General features: G+C 35.0%; 2 protein-coding genes across 2 annotated transcripts; one reads left to right on the top strand and one right to left on the bottom strand.

Annotated features, from left to right (window-relative positions):
* Window positions 1-214: 214 nt before the first annotated feature.
* On the bottom strand, window positions 215-10,602 carry LOC138933922 (uncharacterized). The gene is made up of 2 exons (XM_070297173.1): window positions 10,079-10,602; window positions 215-6,717 (listed from the first exon to the last, which is right to left on the bottom strand). The coding sequence occupies exons 1-2, from the start codon at window positions 10,229-10,231 to the stop codon at window positions 3,283-3,285; spliced, it is 3,588 nt and encodes a 1,195-aa protein (XP_070153274.1). The 5' UTR covers window positions 10,232-10,602; the 3' UTR covers window positions 215-3,282.
* Window positions 10,603-13,288: 2,686 nt separating this feature from the next.
* Window positions 13,289-17,045, top strand: LOC138934119 (sodium/potassium-transporting ATPase subunit alpha-4). Its single transcript, XM_070297556.1, is given in 7 exon segments — window positions 13,289-13,450; window positions 15,111-15,167; window positions 15,170-15,267; window positions 15,269-15,507; window positions 15,717-15,872; window positions 15,875-15,971; window positions 17,028-17,045. Coding segments are annotated over 7 exon segments (813 nt in total). The 3' UTR covers window positions 17,032-17,045.
* Window positions 17,046-18,013: the final 968 nt, after the last annotated feature.

Consider the following 18,013-nt stretch of genomic DNA (forward strand, 5'->3'; position numbering starts at 1 on the left):
ACCCTATATATATGTAATTAATAGATTATATATATCTATATAATAATAATAATCCAAAATATCTGTATTATCGTAAATGTAAGAATTATATGTATGTAATGTTGTGTACGGAATAAAGTCTAAGTTTTTATACAAATTCTATCAATTATATGTTCATTCTCTTGTACCTAATAAACTATAATATTGGACAATAATATATACTATATGTATATATAAGTAATTTTTTTTTATTCTCTTACCTATTTCGATATTTATTGTTTGGGGGATGCGTAAGAAAGAGAGAGAAAAAGAGGACAGGGAACGGGCATAACAAATATTGCCGAGAGGGCTCCTTTACACTTACACACCATATACTTTATATTTCATACATAATTCCAAATATCTTGCACAGAGAATCAGATAATCTACGAATGTTATCATCTTCAGAACTAATTAACGAAATAATTCTGGTTATATGATTACACTATTATATGTATATCTAATACTTCATTATCTCTTATGTTCCCAACGTTGTATATGTGCTGATTTGTAAAATCAGAATTCCATGCATCAACGACATAAAAAAAAAGACAAAAAAAATTGTAATTATAATATTCGAAAAAAATTGATTAGTTGTGCTAATAGACAATGTGGACCAATTGTCTTGGATTCGCATTAATTTCAGTCAATACTGAAATCTGATTAGCGTAATTCTATCGCTGTACATTAAAAATTACAGTAAAATTGTATATCTGAAATATTTAAAATTATTTTAACAAGTTTTCGAATATTGATATAGATATCTTAATACATTCGATTAAATGAATTATATATTGATCATGATCATTCTTAAACATAAAAAGTGAACTTGAAGGAAAGAAGGGGATTGGCGAACGACAACCGGTTGATGCAACTGGTTGCATGTTGAATTTTAATGGTAAAAAAAAAGAAGACAAATTCGACGAATGTAAGAATCGTGAAGTTATTTCGTTAGCCAAAGCAAACACTCGAAAAAGAAAAAATCGCAAAGAAATATTGTATATATATATATATATATATATATATGTGTGTGTGTGTACACATTTTTCTCATGGCTTTAATTTTCGAAAATCAGAATCAATAAAACCATCCGGTGGCTGGCTTATATATTTATATACATTCTCTCATTGCAAATGTGCCGAATTGAAAGATAATACTCGAAACGAAGACATCGCAAATAAATCTGATCAAAGTTATTTTAAACCTAAAAAGATCTCGTTATTTCAAAAACAGCATAAGTCAATTTTTGAAAAATTGAGGACAAGAGATGAATAAAAGGGTATCAGAACATTCAAAGTTTTCTTTTCAAACCACTTTCTGAGAAAAATAATTCTACAGTTACAAGAAAATGTACCATAGAATTCTTAAAAATAAATCATATTAAAATAACATTAGCTATTCTCAAAATAAATGATTCGCTTGAGCTTACGAGAGTCACTTTATCTTCGTAAAGTTTACAGTCTTCAAGCAAAAAAATTAAAGATGCGTCAGAGAAATTTCGATGTGATCCTAATGGGATTAACGCAATGTTATCCTCCGTCCATGATCATCCGAAACGATCGCCGCAGCTACCAAATCGCAAGTTAAAAATGTTAAATGTATTTAAATTAAATAAAAATGCGAGATGAGATTCTTCTGTACAAATGTCTTCACAAAATTGATTCGATTTTATAATATGGATATTACCTGTGTATAAATTTTTATTGTTCTATCAACTCATGTTGCATGATAAGGAAATAGCATTAAAAATAAAACAGATAATATAACACTGCAATTATATGCAATTTTACATATAAAAGAAAAACTGCAATTTTGCATACAAAAAGTCAGACATTCTTTTTTTAAAAGATAAAATGTATATCATGTCTAAAAAATATTATTATTACATAATTACTAGAGAAATATTAAATTTTTCGAATAATTATTTCTTTATTAATTAGTATTATCCTAATCAATATTATAAAAATGAAAAATTATTTTTATAATACAATACAATTTTTTTTCGCTCCTGCAAAATGTAAAAGAGAATATAGATGTATTACTTTACATTAAATATTTCTAAAAGATATATGTAAATTTTTATGATAAGTCTATGTAGAGTCTCTTCATAATAATTTGTTTTATTTTTAATGCTATTTCATTATCGTGCAAAATGGATTGATAGCATCAAAAATTTATACACAGATAATAATATATATATGTATTATAAAATCGAATCAATCATATGAAGACGTTTGTATAGAAGGAAACTCGTCATGTCTTGTATTCGAATATAACATTTTTTACTGGTAATTTGGTAATTTTGATCGTTTCGGAATTCGATGTGATAGGGAAGATAATATCGCGTCAATCCCATTAAGATCACATCGAAATTTATCTGACGTATCTTCAATTTTTTTGCTTCAGAACTTTCATGATGGTGAAGTGACTCTCGTAAGCTCGAATGAATTATTTATTTCGAGAATGACTAATATTTTAATGTCATTTTAATGGTTTATCAGCTCTATAAGAATTTTATGGTACATTTTTTCGTAATTGTAGAATTATTTTTCTAACAGAGGGGTTTGAAAAGAAAACTTTCAATCTTCTGATACCCTCTTGATTTAATCTCTTATTCATCTCTTGCTCTTATCTCGACTTTTCAAAATTTGGTTTATGTAATTTTTGAAATAAGAAGATCTTTTCTAGATTTAAAGTAACTTTGATCAGACTTATTCGCGATGTCTTCGTTTCAAGTATTATCTTTCAATCCGGTACATTTGCAATGAGATAAAAAAATAAAACTATATATTTTGTAATAAGAATTTTTTTTTATTACAATGTTATTGCAATAAAATTTCTTTTAAATCCAAAATTTTAATTTTATTGTAATGAAATTAATATTAATTTTGCATGCAAAAAGAATTTTAGAATCACTTTGTATTTAAAAAAATGAAGATTAAAAAATGCTATTATATTATTAAGAAATTATTAGATAAATCCGTCCATTTGCTTCATAACTGCAATATTATATTATCTGTTTTGTATTTTGTTGGTACAACTATTAAAATAACATCGATTTAGCAGTAATAATACGCTCCATAATCAGAGATGTTAATATTGACATTACCTAAACTAAACAGTATGATGTTTACTGATATTCTCAAAATTAATTAAATAGTAATAGAAGGGCTTCAGATATCTAGCAAATTTGAGAACACGATTTTTAGTTGGCGCAGCACCTCAACAAAATAGACAAACAAGTAAAATAGAATCAAACCTTTTTTAACCTTCCATTTGCGAGAGTTTGTCTTCCAAACTGTCCTGACTATCGTTGGTATCATTCAGATTGATAGTATCGTTACCTTGCGACAATTCAATAACAGAATCGCTCAGGTTATCGCTCGTCGATTTCCGCACCTCCAGTACATCATCCGATGACTCGAAGATCGAAGCAGTCTCAGAAAGATCCTGTGTGTCCAGTGTCAAAGTTGCGCTATCAGGCTGATTCTCCCCTTGCGTAACGCTCACCTGTACTTGTGCAGGCTCCTCCGTCTCGGGATCCAACTTAATTTCACTCTCCTGTGCAACTTCAACCTCCATCGTAGTCTCTTGCTTGATAGTAGCTACGTCATAATCAACCTGCATCACGCAATCTTGCTCAATCTGCTCGTCAACCTCCATCGACGAGTTGTCGGTCTTCAGTTTCGCAGACGTGTTTGAGGTGTTTATGTCCGATGCTGATGACACTGCAATGCCGGAAATTTGCGTGAGGTTGCTCAGCATAGTTTCTTGCATCTTCACCGCGCTATCGGTAGTTTCTAAGATGCTGCACAATTCGCGACTCATCTCCTCCACTTCCGATGTTTCGCCAGGTTTTACGATCATGTAGCGCTTGTTTGAGTATACCTTGTTACTCGAAATCATCGGTCCCTTCTTAGGGACCGGTGTACTATTTGTGGTAGTAGTGTTGCCGGTGGTAGTTGTGGTCGTTGTTTTCGACGCGCTCTGGATTTCCTTTTGAACATTCTCCAATGTCTCTTCTACGGTAGATTTCTCCTCTTCCTTCATTGATCCTCGCTCAACGTCGTCCTTTACTCCTTGGGTCGGATTAATCTTCGTCGTTTCTGTTTCCACGTCGTCATTGTATTCCCGCTCCTCGTCGTATATACTCTGCTTTCGTTTCACGAACACCCTCTTGAGCGGCAGCTGCTGCTCATCTTCCGACTCATCGTGCCGTTCCGGTAACATCTCGTCAATCGCCTCGTAATCTTGTTGCGCCTTCCTTGCCTGAAGCTCCTCGATCTTCAATCTCTGTTGCTCGACTCGCTTCTCCAGTTGTTCCAGCTTCTCTTTGGTTTCTTGATCTTGACCCTGGGAAATCACTTGTGTCTTTTGCGAAGCAATCGAGCTCTTCGATATGCTCGCAGCTCCGCCGCTGGATGAGGCGGAGGTCTTCAGCTCAAATTTCTCGTTCAGAATGCTTGTATCGGCTGCTTTCTGTCGTTGCTCCGCGGATTGCAATACGGCTTGCACCAGGCTCTGACCCTTGTCGAATGGTCGCTTCACTACTACTCGTTTCACTACGTTACCAGTCGGCAATTTCGCCAATTCCGCGGGGTCTATCGCGGTGCCATCCGGATTCATGATGACTTCGCGAGTAGTATCGCCCTGCCGGATAATTCTACGAACAATCACACGCTTAACCTTGTGCGAGCTCGGAGTGCCACTTAGGCTGGTGTCTCCATCCTTGACACTAGATGAACTGATCGGTGTTCCCTCGTTACTGTTTCCTCCCGCCGGTTTCCTCAACACGATTCTTTTAATCACTTTAACCGTATTAACGGCTTTTGGCTTGGACTCAATATTCTCCGTCTTGTCGTTATCCTTGTGAGTTTCCTGAGAAGCAGTTTGAGATCTCGTCACTGGAGCTGATGCGTCTTTGGACTGATCCTGACCGGCGTTTTGCTGATGTTTCAGCGGAATCTTGTGTTCTTTAAATACCGAGGCAACAATCTTCTGCACTTGTGCCTCAGTCTCGTCTACGCGCCCGCTCTTGACATTATCATCCTTGATCTGCGACGACGAAGAACCTTTCAAACTGCTCTGAGAAATCGAACCGGTGGGAGCGCTCTGCTTCACGGTCTTCTGCTCTTGAATATCGCAACGTTGGATTGGCATCAACGTCTTGATGGTCTTCTTCACCATGTTGCCGTCCTTGCTGCGCACGTAAACCACCTGGTGTTCCTTGCGTTCTTCCTTTTCCTGCCTTTCGGATTTCTCTTCCTTCTCTTCTCTGTCTTCTTCGTCTTCGTCCTCTTCACTCTCCGAAGGTCTGGGCAATGACTTCGGTAGTTTCTTCGCGATGTATGCCGGTGGCGTGTAATCGTCGTCGCCATCCGAATACTGATCCTCTTCCTCTTCTTCCTCATCCGAATCCAGCTCGATGGACTTAGCCTTGTTGTCGGGCTGCAGACCATCCGGTCCCATCTTCTCGCCCGCCTCAATGTGTTGCTTGATGTGTGTAACGTAATCAGCGCGATTACGACAGGACTCTTGGCAAACATCGCAGGTCAGGCCCATTCCCGTGCGCTTCGTGTGCGTCAGTTGATGCACCTCCAAACTCTCCTTACGCTTGAACGCCTTGCCGCAATCCTCGCACACGTGACGTTTCTCCACGGAGTGAGTGCGCATGTGTCTCGTCAAGTGATGGGAGAGCAAGAATGTGCGTGGACATAGTTTACACATAAATGGCCGGTGACCCGCGTGCGTGGATAGATGCCGAGCCAGTTTGGTGCTAGTGTGGAAGGCTTCCTTGCAGTAGTCGCAAACGAATGTCTTGTCCTCGCTGTGCAGCATCTCGTGCCGCTCCAAGCCCTGTTTGTACTGGAAGCGCTTGTTGCAGATATTGCATTGGAACGGTTTATCCTTCTTGTGCATCGCATCCTCGTGCTTCTCGAGTTCCTCCGTAGTGAAGAACTCGCGATCGCAATGCTGGCAAGCATAGCGGGCTTCATCCCGATGCACCTTTTCGTGACGTTGCAACAAATTCAATCGCGAGAATTGCTTCTGGCAGATCGAGCACGAGAACGGCTTTTCCTCCGAATGTGTACTCATATGTTTGCCAAGGTCGTATTTAGTGAAAAAATGCCGGTCGCACTCGGTGCACTTGTAGTTGCGATCGCGATGTGCGCGCTGAATGTGCAACGCCAGAGCTTGACGCAGAGGGAATGTGCGATCGCATTGGTCACACGCGTGCACTCTGATCTCTCCGGGTTCCAGTTTCCTTTCTTCCTTGGTGTTGTTTGTTTCCTCCTGTTCACCCTCGCTACCTCCGTCCTGTTCTTCATCATAAAGATCATGACGCTGATCGCCAGATTTATCTTTCTTATCATTCTGTCTTTCTCTCTCTCTTTCCCTTTCTCTTTCTCTTTCTCTTGTCTCGCGTCTCTCTCGGGGATCTCTCTGGTTCTCGCTATCAGAACGTAGCTTTTTAGCGCTGTCATGTTGCAATCTAGACTCGGCAGGTCTCTTGCTGCCGGTCTCTATCGGTGGATCGTTGGGGATAGGCGGGAAGGGTCTAGGTAATACCCCGGACAAAGGGTAGTCCCGCAGCGCTTCATCAGCCTTTTTACATTGCAGTTTGAATTTGTAAGAGCGATCCAGATTCCAGCGGCACATGTTGCAAATCATTTGTGGCATCCCATCCGCAGCGTACACCTGTTGAGAATAAATTTGCAACGGTTCGTTAACGATATGTTCAAAAATCCTGTCGAAAATCCGGAAAGGAGTTTCTTCAGCATTGGAGATGCAGGAGAGGTTTCGTTACGGAATTTATCAATTTCGTAAAACTTCTAAATTTCAGGAGATGAAGGAGAGGTTTCATTGCTGGACTTATCGATTTCGTAGAGCTTATAAATTTAATGTTATGTTATATTGTATAATATACAATATACATAATTATATTAAAGTTATATATAATATGCAGGGTTGGGAAGTAACGCGTTACTTGTAACGCCGTTACCGTTACAGTTACTTTTTTTCGATAACTGTAACGGTAATGGCGTTACAAATTTTATTTGTAACGGAAAAAGTAACTTCGTTACATTTTTCGGTAACGAGTAACGAATTTAACAGTTACTTTTATCGTTACTTTTTTCAGATTTTTTGATTTATTTAAGATATTATTCTTGCTATTGTGCGTGATAAAATTTTTATCTTAACCGTAAAGCCGTAAGCAAATCGACCAATTAGCATTCTTATTATGTTGTAATCTCATTTACTACCAGTTCTAAGTACCTTGCAACAAAAATTAGAAAATCTCAATAAATCTGACCTTATAGATTGTCATTTATTAGTTGAAGCTATACAGCAAGGTTTAAATAAAAGGTAACTTATTAATTTGATTAATACATATGTTATTTAATTTTAAATAAGGATTTAATTGAAAAATATTATTTTATTTTAAACTATTGATTCAAAAGTATTAATTTCAATAAAACAAACAATGTCGCTTAATTTACTATATTTGATTTTAAATTTCTTACAATATTTGAAATAAAAGAATTAATAATAGCAGCATGTTTACATCCAAAATTTAAGTTAAACTGGTTAACCGGAGAAAAAAGAAAACGTGCTGAAAATTACTTGGAGGATTTATTGGGAATCCGATCAACTGAAAATTCTTCAAAAGCTGGAAAATCTGACGATCACGATGATTTTTTCATTTTTGAACAAAAAACGGTGCAAAATGAATCTGAACAAGAAGAATTGCAACGGTTTTTAAAATCAAATAATTGTAATATAGAAATGTTAAACGACTATCCAAAACTTAAAAAACTTTTTATTAAATATAATACAGCTCTACCAAGCAGTGCATCTGTAGAAAGAATGTTTAGCATCGGTGGCTCTGTATTAACACCACAAAGAGGGCATTTAAATGATGATACTATGGAGCAATAAATTTTATTAAAAATTAATAAAGAATTTCGATAAAATTTAATCATTTATTTTGTAATAAACCTTGAATGAAATCTTGCTTACAATTTTTTAAAAGTTTTTCTTATGCAAAATAATTTATTAGTTTGTATTGTAAAAAAGTAACGGAAATTGTAACGACTCGTTACTTTTTAGTAACTGTAACGGTAACGAGTTACTTTTTAAAATTAGTAACGAGTAACGGTAACGAGTTACTTTCTAGAAAAAATAACGGTAACGGTAACGAGTTACTTTTATAAAGTAACTTCCCCAACCCTGATAATATGTGTATAATATATATAAAGTTAATTTGATTGATCTTTCCATTGATTTAAAGAAACATTTTATTTGAAAAGTTTTAAGAAATAACAATACGTACTATTTCTATAAATGTAAAATTAAATATGTAATAATAAAAAATAACATTATTTTCTTATTTAATCATTGAAGAATGAAACAATATAACTTCTTTCCGTCTACAATTCCCATCTGTTTCCTATGATTTTTATTTAAATAAAAGTTTTGATCGTAACAAATTGTACATATAAAATATACAATATACAAAAATATACAAAAAATATACACAAATTTGTAGTTTTCTCAAAAAATTATACATACTGGGTGGCCCATTTTAATCCATCCAGTCGAATATCTCAAAAACCAAGCCCGGAAGAGAAAAATGTTTCAAACAAAAGTTGTGTGGCTACAAGGGGGCCATAAGATGGTGACAATGATTTGACCTTGGAAAATCATTTGAAGGTCATGTAAAGGTCAACTTTAAAATCTTAAATGGAAACCCCAATTTTTTATTTAGTATTCTTGTAGCTGACATCGAGAGCTTTCCAAAACACTATAATAAAGTATTTTTTCATTAAGTACTTTTTGTGTTATTTTATATTTTAATCTGACATATTTTGATATAAAAAATAAAATATTTCGTAAAATATTCAGTTTTCGATAATTTTATCGTAATACTTCTATGTACAAAATAATAAGACAAATTAATTAGTGCCAAAAAAACAAATAATTGTTTAAAAAAATACATTGTAAATAATTTTCTTAAAAACAATTTTTTTTTTTTTATACTAATTAATTTGTCTCATTATTCTGTACATAGAAGTATTACGGTAAGATTATCAAAAACTAAATATTTTACGAGATATTTAATTTTTTATATCAAAAAATATGTCACATTAAAATATAAAATAAATCAAAAAGTACTTTATTATAGTGTTTTGGAAAGCTCTCGATGTCAGCTACAAGAATACTAAATAAAAAATGGGGGTTTCCATTTAAGATTTTAAAGTTGACCTTCACATGACCTTCAAATGATTTTCCCAGGTCAAATCATTGTCACCATCTTATGGCCCCCTTGAAGCCACACAACTTTTGTTTGAAACATTTTTCGATTTAACGCAGTGTTTCTGAGATATTTGAGTGGGTCCTTTAAAATGGGACACCCTGTATGTGTAAGATTAGTTTAAAGTCAATTTAAAGATCAGTTTTATAAAAAATTCATCGAATAAAATTGAATCAGGAGGCGCGTAAATAATGTACCTTACTAATAGATCAACGACCAGATCAGTTTGAGGTTATAAAAACTTATAAAATTATATAAAAATTCAATATAAAAATAAACACTTTTACCTCTACTCTTGAACTGCTTGTCATATTTCATTTCGATTCCGGTGTCGTGACTTCAGCATTCGCGAAGAATTCCAACAATAAGATCGACCATCCAGGTAAAGGAGATAAAAAAAATTTTAGCGGGAACATTCGACTATGCGTCGCGTCCTCTCTTCGCGAACGCTGACGTCAACGACGCCGGGATCAGCCGGCAATCTTACCCATCCACGTTACCGATGTCATCGCGCCATCTCTCCAACCTCCCCCCTCCCTCCCCCCCTCCTGCCCCATCGAATCTCACCCGAAACAACAAACACCCCCTCGTGGCTAGTATCCCTATTACCTTCTAATCATCGCTTCTGATGAAATTCACGTTATATTCTCAGACGGAGAGAGACGGGTTAATGCATCGCGAAGAGTCGAGATATCGACTCGATGCCGCGCGGGGGAAGGTTACATATATCGCGGGGCCACTCACCTCGATGGCGACGCAGGACATGATTTGCAACGTGAGCGGCACCTGGAACGGCTTGTTGTGGTCGCGCTCGTAGATGAAGCTCAACGGTTCCGCCTCCGTCAGGCAGAATCGGCAGACGCGCCGCGAGCGAAGCGGCGACGGCCTATTCTCCATGTCTTCGGCAGCCGGTCTATCCGCTTCGGCGACGGCGTGGCCCCGCTCCTTTTTCTCTCTCTCTCTCTCTCTTGGCGCTCGCTCGGCGCGATCACACACGGAGTAGAAGAACTCTCCTCGGCTACCGCACGGGAACCCTTGGCGTTACTACCTGTTTTCGGCTGGTTACTCCCCCGATTCGCTCGCTCGCTCGTTCCTTCGCACGACTCGCTCGACGACGCCGAGCGTCGGTAAGCGTCGCGTCGCGCACTCTTCTCTCACCGGGGAATAGCGGGTACGTCGCCACGGCGCTATATAATGGCGGACGAACGTGGAACAGATTGGCCAAAGTCGCGCGCGTCCCCGACTGCTGCGTAGAGAATGGTAGAGAAAACGCCGTCTCTCCTCGGACCGAGGAGTCTTTTCACAGTGGCGCCGCGCGAACGCCATCGGATAGCTGCTGAGCGAGAGGCCCGCGCGGTCGGTAAAGCGGGAAACGCCTTTGCCGCCGATCGTTTGCGCCGGGACGTTCGAGTACGATTCTCGATCGAGAGATGACGCTCTTATACTCGTTTGTGGGGCACCGAAAGAAAATGTTAGACAGTAAATAAATATAAAATTAATTCATTTAATTCAGATTAATCAATATTAATTTATATTAATTTAAATTGATTAATATAAATTAATTACCAGTTTACGGCCCCGAAAGAAAAGTGTTAGTCAGTAGTAATGTATTCGCGCACTCTGATATGCGTGTTCTCTAAAATAAGATATTCTCTAAATTTAAGGGAAAAAGGACAGAATTTTTCAAACAACTATTATGCAACAAACATAAACAATTTGCATGAACAATCCATATTTTCGAGGGTCTGTAATGGCAAAGAATCGTAATTGAATTAATTAACTCCTATCGTAAACATTGCTTTAAATAATTTGACTTGACTAAAAATTATGAAAGTTAAATCTATCGCAATTTTTATTGTTCGCATATATAAAATTATTTTTCTATAAATTCCAATTCTACGAATTTTCTATTATTTTGTATTTTGAGGTACAAAAAAATAGTGTTTATTACGTTACCGATGTATAGATTATTTAACAAACTTGAATGATAAAATAGAAAAGTAATAAAAGCGTTCTAATAATCGATCCCAGAAAGTGACAATGAAAGGATAAATCGATTATCAAGCCTGTCACGATTTAATTTTACGCACGTGTTCGTTTCATGGCACGTTTTTAAAAATGCATATTTTAATTTTGACAACATGTATCTTTTTCATATCTAAATTTTAAAGACATTTTAAATCGCAACGATATAATCGCGATCTGAATGCACTTCGCCAAGACATTGAGAGACAAACGTGCACATTCAACCGGTAGAGGATCTAGTGCGGAGCCTGCAAATGGATCCTGAACAGGATTCATTGCCCAGACAGCACAAGGATGTCCTTAGGACGTCCAAAGGGCATCCAGGACATACATGTAGGATATCCTCAGGATATCCCATTGTAATCCTCAGATCTCCTCTGGATGTCCTGAGGAAGAGTAAATGATAGCCGTATATTAACCTCTGGAGAATCCAGGGAGATCCTGTGGAACATCCTAAGGATTTTTATAGGATATGTTAAGGATATTTTTCGTATGTTTCAAGGAGCAAATTTTAAAATTTAAATATAAATTAAAATTATGTTTTGTTATTTACTGCCATATTAAAAATCTAATATTAAAAATAGTTCACCGTTCTTTAATATTTGAGGCTTTCGTGCTGTACATGAATATTTTAGGTTTGGCTCCCGGGTTTGAGTTGTGTAATATTTTCTAAAAAATCCAATATCTGAATTCCCTATGTTGGGATTGCATCAGAAATTGAACTGATAGAAAATAATTACATTTGTAATTTCCTGTCAGTTGCTCTTTGCAAGCTTTATATAATTCTCATGACCAAATCTCAAATACGAGTTCGCGTGTCGCATAGCGGTAAACAAACGAACTAGCGGTTGAATACTATTGTTTGTAAAGTTTTTGGAATGTTGCGAACAGTAACATTTCTCATAAAATATTAAATAAATAATAATTAAACGAAATTAACGTTAACAATTAATTGCACATGTATATGTCCTCTGGAAATCCAAAAGACATCCAATATAATAGACAGGGCAGATATATCCTACAGACATCCAGGGGTTATCCAGTGGACATTTATAGGACATTAATACTTATTATAATACTTAAGATTTCTAAATTATATAAAATAGCCGATACAACTAAAAATAATTATGTATGCATATTAAACTTTTATAAATATATTTATAATAATATCTTAAAACATCCTACAAATGTCCTGAACCGTCCTGGATATATTCAGGATGATCCTGAGGATGTTTTGTGCTGTCTGGGTGACGATCATCGCGAAATTATCGTTTGCGAGATCAGAGACCGAACGTGTTGACCCCGTCGAGAAGAAGTTTCTCGGATAAGATCTTGAAGTTCCTGCATCTCTTCTGCGGAGGATTCCCTTTGCTAACATGGATAATAATTTTCGAACGATTTAAACTTGATTTGAACTATATCTTATGCAAATGCGTATTTTAAAGAAATATTAAATTAAAATAGAGAGAGCATTTTTAGAAAATATTTCTGATGATTTTCTTGACCAACCGTGATTACAAATCATAGTAATCTTAATTTTTAAAAATAATTTATATATTAAATTATATAAGAAATTTTTTATATATATTAAAATTATTATATATTAAAAATAACTATTATATATTGAAAATAATTGTTTATATATAAACTTTTGTATTTCATTTTCCATTGTTATTATATATTTCTTCCCTTCCTAAAAATTTTCTCTGTGTAAAAGTTAAATCTGTCTCAAGAAAGCCTTTGAAAGGTTCATTAAAATGTGACAAATTTTTAAGATGGGTGCAATTTTATGCTTCGGCAACTATTTTCTGAAATTGGAAACTTACGGCGAGACGTCCGAGTATCATCTATGGGTCGGTCCTGATCTTGCTGATGCTGATCACCGGCATAATCAGTTACTATCAGGATTAAACCAAGAGCTCACGCATGATGGAGTCGTTTCTGCAAATGGTACCACAATGGGCCAAGGTCCTGCGGGATGATGAGAGAAAGGATCTGCCGGTGATCGAGCTGGTGGTTGGGGACTTCGTCCTGCTGGAGACCGATGACCGGATGCCCGCTGATATTAGAATTCTGGAATGTCAAGGTGAAGTGAGATGCGTTCTATCACAGAATAGCGCATGAAGCATTCTTATTTTCTTGCGGAACGAAACAAGAGCCTTTCTCCTCGCTCGATCGACACTCGCTTGGATTTCTCGCTTCGTTCAATCTTTTATCATATAAAGATAGAGAAGAAAATTATTCGGAAGAAAATAAGAAAAGAGAACCTGTTTATAAATACACATGCACACATTCGCGCATAGTACAAAAAGCACGTATATAAAATATAATAATTGTATATACTTTTAATATAACAAAAATATCTCTTTAAATTTTAAGTGTAATTTAATAGATTTTATTAATTTTTTATTTTCAATTTAATTCAACAGATTCTATTAAATCGCATTTTTTTTATTCGCTTTAATAAATCTTATTTTTAATTAGAGTTTTATAGTATAATTAATCCTAATAAATTCTACATAATTAAGATATAAATTTTTTATATATATTTGGATGTTAATACTTTTCTCTGAGACTTAAATAAATCTTTAGATATTAGAGATTCCCTTCAATTCGACAGATAAGTTCCAAGCGAACGTGCACTTCTTTCGCGGCAGACATCTCGTGTTCGTTTCAAAGGTGCTCCCGAACGAATTTTCGAGCGTTGTTCTACAGTAGCGTTCGGCAGCAAAACTCAGACTTTAAATGAGGAGACGAGAATAGCATATACGAAATCCTGAAATACAATTCGAACTGGCGAACAACGGGGAATGCGTTCTCGGTTTCCGCCGATCTCGAACTCTCGACTAACAGTCTTTCTCGTGGATTATCGTTTTGAGGCCGATCCTCCGAATTCTCCGCTTGAAAACTTGAAACTGGTATCTCAATTCGCATATATTTCTAACTGATTTATTAAGCATGGACTCTCAATTTTTTCTTTATTTAGAATAATATAAAATCCAAGCATTTGAATAAAGTCTTTGAATAATAAAATCTTATTTTTGCAACAAGGAATATTTAAAGTCGGAAGACAGGATATTTACGAATTTTTGAAATTAGATTTTTTTATATTAGGTGTACAACTTTGCTTCCGCCATTTTCCTATAGATGGCTTTAGCGGTAAGTAGTGGTCGAAATAAATAGATCATAGACGTCATGCAATAAACTTGGGCATCTGTCAACATAACCTCATAGAAACATTAGTCGATTTGTGTCTGCATCATAAAGTTATTCTCGATTGAAAATGTCCATTTACGAGCCAAATTCTCGTCATTTGCGAGAGGTTTTAATTTTCTGCTTTAATATGAAGAAATCTGCGGCTGAGGCTCATCGAATGCTCTATAGTGAAGCCGCTCTTACTGAAAGAACGTGTCGTGAGTGGTTTCAACGCTTCAAGAACGGTGATTTTCACGTCGAAGACCGGCATAGCGGCGGAAGAGAGAAGGTTTTCGAAGATGCAGAATTGGAGGCATTACTTAATGAAGACTCGAGTCAAAGTCAAAAAGAATTGGCACGATCATTGGGAGTGGACAATACTTTGAATCATAAATGTATAACTAGTTTTTTACAATAAAGCCTCGAATTTCGGAAGAAAACGGCGGAAGCAAAGTTGTACACCTAATGTGAATGTTAATATCTAAAAATTTTTAATCTAATTCTTAGAAAATAAACTCTAATTCGTGTCTTCAATTATTATTTTCTCAATTAACGGATCGCCATGATGGATCCACCGCGGCCAACTGTTCCTGATGCCGTGTACAAGTGTCGTTGAGTCAAGGCATCAAGGTCATGATGGTGATCGGCGATCATCTCGACATCGCCAAGACGATCGCCAAGTACGTTAGCATCATCACAGAGCATAATGACAATGATGGCCCCAAGGACAATTCCAAAAAACGTCGTGGTGACGGATTCTCAGTTACGAGATCTATTACCGGAGCAACTGGATCAGTTGATCAGACGGTATCGGGGAATTATATTCGCCGGAATGTCGCTAGTGCAGATCGTCGAGAGCTGTCAACGGTTGCATCTGATCACAGCGGTCATCGGCGACGGTGTCAACGATTCTAAAGAAGGCTGACATCTCGGCATCAACATGGGCCTCACAGGTTTTAATTTAATTTATATTTTAAATTTATAATTATTTAAAAAATATATGGATGCATAAAAGATATAATTAAATATTTTTGCATTGTTTTTAAGATACGAAAATTTATCATTAAAAACTTATCGAAGAGCATTATGCGTTTGAGTTCTTTAATTCAAGTTAACGATCGCTGGGTCACGATGATGAACTAATTTTAGTTGTGATTGTTAGAATCCGATGTGAGCAGAGAAATGGTAGATTTGATATTATTGGATGACAATTTCGCATCGATAGTGACGGGCATCGAAGAAGGCCGACGGATCTTTGACAATCTGAAATCGATCATGGCGTACACACTGACAAGCAACATGCCGGAAATAACGTCTTTCCTGGCGTTATTTGTATTTTATGCATCGATCTAGGAACGGATATGTGGCCTGCAATCTTCTTAGTTTACGAGAAGTCCGAGTCAGATATTATGTTGAGGTATTAAATTATATATCAAACGTAAAGATAAAATTTATTTCGATATTAAAGGATTAGCCGTATATTTTTAAGTTATAAGTATTTAAAACTTTTCAAAGCCCTTTGAAAAATTATATTTTCTTTATCTAATACAGAATAAGCTTAAACTAATCGAAATTTAATTCGAGATCTAATTATAAATTCTTGGAAAAATATAATTAAATTAAAGAGATTAATGGAATTGCCTTTTAGTATATGTTGTTTTTCTTTAATTTTTTATTCAGAAAATCTTTCGTGTGTAAATTTGATAATATTTTTTAATCTTGAAGGATTGGCATAATGTTAATACGATATAATATATTAGATATAATATATGTGTTTTCACCGATTGTTTTCGAATAAATAGTATACCATACATGAATTAAGATCTATTTATGTTGTTGAAAGAGAGAGATGTGAGAGAGATGTTGTAATATTATATTTATTCTCTGACATGATGCATCAAACAAAAAAAAAAAAAAAAGTTTCGTAAATGGCAACCTTTCGCGACTCTATATTTTCCATAGTCGTGACCACTCGAGATCACGATGAAAGCAACTCTTCACCTTTCTAAATAAATTACTGCGAACATAAAGTCGAATATTAAACGCAATTAAGTGAATTGCATTATTAAATAACTAGATACTAAACATATATAATAAGAACATATTTTTGAAGTTTTCTCCATTATTTGGAAAATAATTTAAAAAAATAAAAAAATTATTTATAATAAATTTAATTATAAGAGAAATAATTTAATTATAAAAGTAGTTTAAAAATAAAAAAAGTAATTTATTAATATTTAATATATTTTTTATATATTTATCTATTTATTTTAAACGCTCAATAAGTTTAATGATAAAATCATGAATTGATGAGCATTTTAATTGTTAATAAAATTGTTGTTTAAGTAGATTTAAGAAAGAATAAAAAAATTCTTGAATAAATTTTAGTTTGTGAAGAAATAATTAACAAATCACTATTATAATTAATTGAATAGTATTACTATTCGTTCATCTCAAAATTGTTGTACGATAGGTAACGATACGAATACGAAAACCGAAAGGAACAAGAGAAGAAACTGGAATTTCACGTCGTTTTTTTTCGAGAGATATTGGCATCCTAAAAATATCTCAAATGAATGCTGAGATTGTCTTGATTTTTACGAAACTGTACTGTTTTCATCGCTTGTTCTTCGTATCTGATGTTATTTACATTTTACTTTGAATTTGTATTGTACTCAAATTTTAATTTAATTTTATTTTATTTTTCGATTTTTAATTTAGATATAATAAAATTTTTAATTCAATTTTTTGCTACATACATATAATGTTCAAATAATTACATATATATGATGTATATATTGGGTGTATAACTTTGCTTCCGCCGTTCTTCCTATAGATGGCTTTAGCGGTAAGTAGTGGTCGAAATAAATAGATCATAGACGTCATGTAATAAACTTAGGCATCTGTCAACATAACCTCATAGAAACATTAGTCGATTTGTGTCTGCATCATAAAGTTATTCTCGATTGAAAATGTCAGTTTACGAGCCAAATTCTCGTCATTTGCGGGAGATTTTAATTTTCTGCTTTAATATGAAGAAATCTGCGGCTGAGATCGAATGCTCTATGGTGAAGCCGCTATTAGTGAAAGAACGTGTCGTGAGTGGTTTCAACGCTTCAAGAACGGTGATTTTCACGTCGAAGACCGGCATAGCGGTGGAAGAGAGAAGGTTTTCGAAGATGCAGAATTGGAGGCATTACTTAATGAAGACTCGAATCAAAGTCAAAAAGAATTGGCACGATCATTGGGAGTGGACAATATTTTGAATCATAAATGTATAACCATTTTTTTACAATAAAGCCTCGAATTTCGGAAAAAAAATGGCGGAAGCAAAGTTGTACACCTAATACATATATAATTAAAAATGTAATATAGAAATATATATTATATTGATTATACATTGAAATTACCGATAAAAATTTTATGGATATTATTTTCATCAAAATTTTGCGAAATTTT

Source organism: Polyergus mexicanus, unplaced genomic scaffold (assembly GCF_030449975.1).
Source record: "Polyergus mexicanus isolate NDT 795.1 unplaced genomic scaffold, iyPolMexi1.0 SCAF_6, whole genome shotgun sequence".
Taxonomy (NCBI): Eukaryota; Metazoa; Arthropoda; class Insecta; order Hymenoptera; family Formicidae; genus Polyergus; species Polyergus mexicanus.